At 40.0% G+C, this 1,033-nt stretch overlaps 1 protein-coding gene across 1 annotated transcript in view; it reads left to right on the forward strand.

The window, feature by feature from the left end:
• LOC131879460 (acetylcholine receptor subunit alpha-like) overlaps window positions 1-1,033 on the forward strand; it is a gene marked incomplete in the record, with an annotated part of 39,479 nt that overhangs the window by 4,884 nt on the left and 33,562 nt on the right. The window contains 1 exon segment of the mRNA XM_059225795.1: window positions 1-130. Coding sequence (XP_059081778.1) covers window positions 1-130 — 130 coding nt within the window.

The raw sequence follows: 1,033 nt of genomic DNA on the forward strand, positions 1-1,033 counted from the left end.
TAATGGAGACGTGTTCTGGCCTCCTCCGACAAAGTTTCGCTCAACCTGCCCTGTCAACGTGGCTTTCTTTCCCTTTGATGATCAGACATGTATGCTAAAACTTGGAAGCTGGTTGCACGATGGCTATTCGGTAAGAACTCCAGTTTATTACTAGATCATTTTCAGAAACCTCCTGTAGACACTCTGGCTTTTTTCACTATATACTGAACTGAAGCTGTGATTCATTCAGTCTTCTCTTGTATGTAGAGTTTCTTTCAAGAAGGCACGTAGTTCGGTTTCTTGGAAGTCATGACAAATATGGATAATTTTTCAACAATTGTAATCTGGCAGGCAATTTCCCTAAAAGCTTTGGATTGTTAGAGCAAGCGTGCTGGTTTCCCTTGAAAAGCCTCTCTCACTCAACATTTTACCGTCCTCATTGAGCCACCCAAATCATGTGGCAATCACGTTCTATTCAAATAGCTTTGGGGGCTTCAATTTCATTTTCAAATTATTTCTTGTTATTGAATGTGAGTCTTCTACAATGATGAAATGGGACATTTCATATTGCTTGGACAAACTAATGCATATGTTTGTTGGCCAAGTAAAAATAAATGCATTTCTTTATCAGCAAGTAATGGCTGATATTTCATTGGAACAAGGGCGAAAATTTCTAGTTGAAACGGTATCCATCCGTCAAGTCTCAAATCTTGTACAACTTGTGTGTCCGAAATCTCATTTCGCACTCAAGGATCATTAATCTCAGATCTTGACACTTCCCTCGTCAGTCAGCAGCAGCTCTACAGATCTATTTGCATCTAGCCTATTCAATATCTTTTGATCCTCATGAAAAAGAGGATCCCTCCATATCGAGATGGAAGACCTGTCTGCTGTCTCGGTTGAGACTGTTTTTGATCCTAGTTTCCCAGTTTCTTCATACATGATGCGTGCGTTTCCACATGAGTGGTCACAATTCCAAGAAAACGAGAAAACAGGCAAGGCAACATGCGCGAGAAAATATTGTAAGAGGAAAATCACATAAATTTGCATCACC

This window comes from Tigriopus californicus, chromosome 4, assembly GCF_007210705.1.
Source record: "Tigriopus californicus strain San Diego chromosome 4, Tcal_SD_v2.1, whole genome shotgun sequence".
Lineage (NCBI taxonomy): Eukaryota > Metazoa > Arthropoda > Copepoda > Harpacticoida > Harpacticidae > Tigriopus > Tigriopus californicus.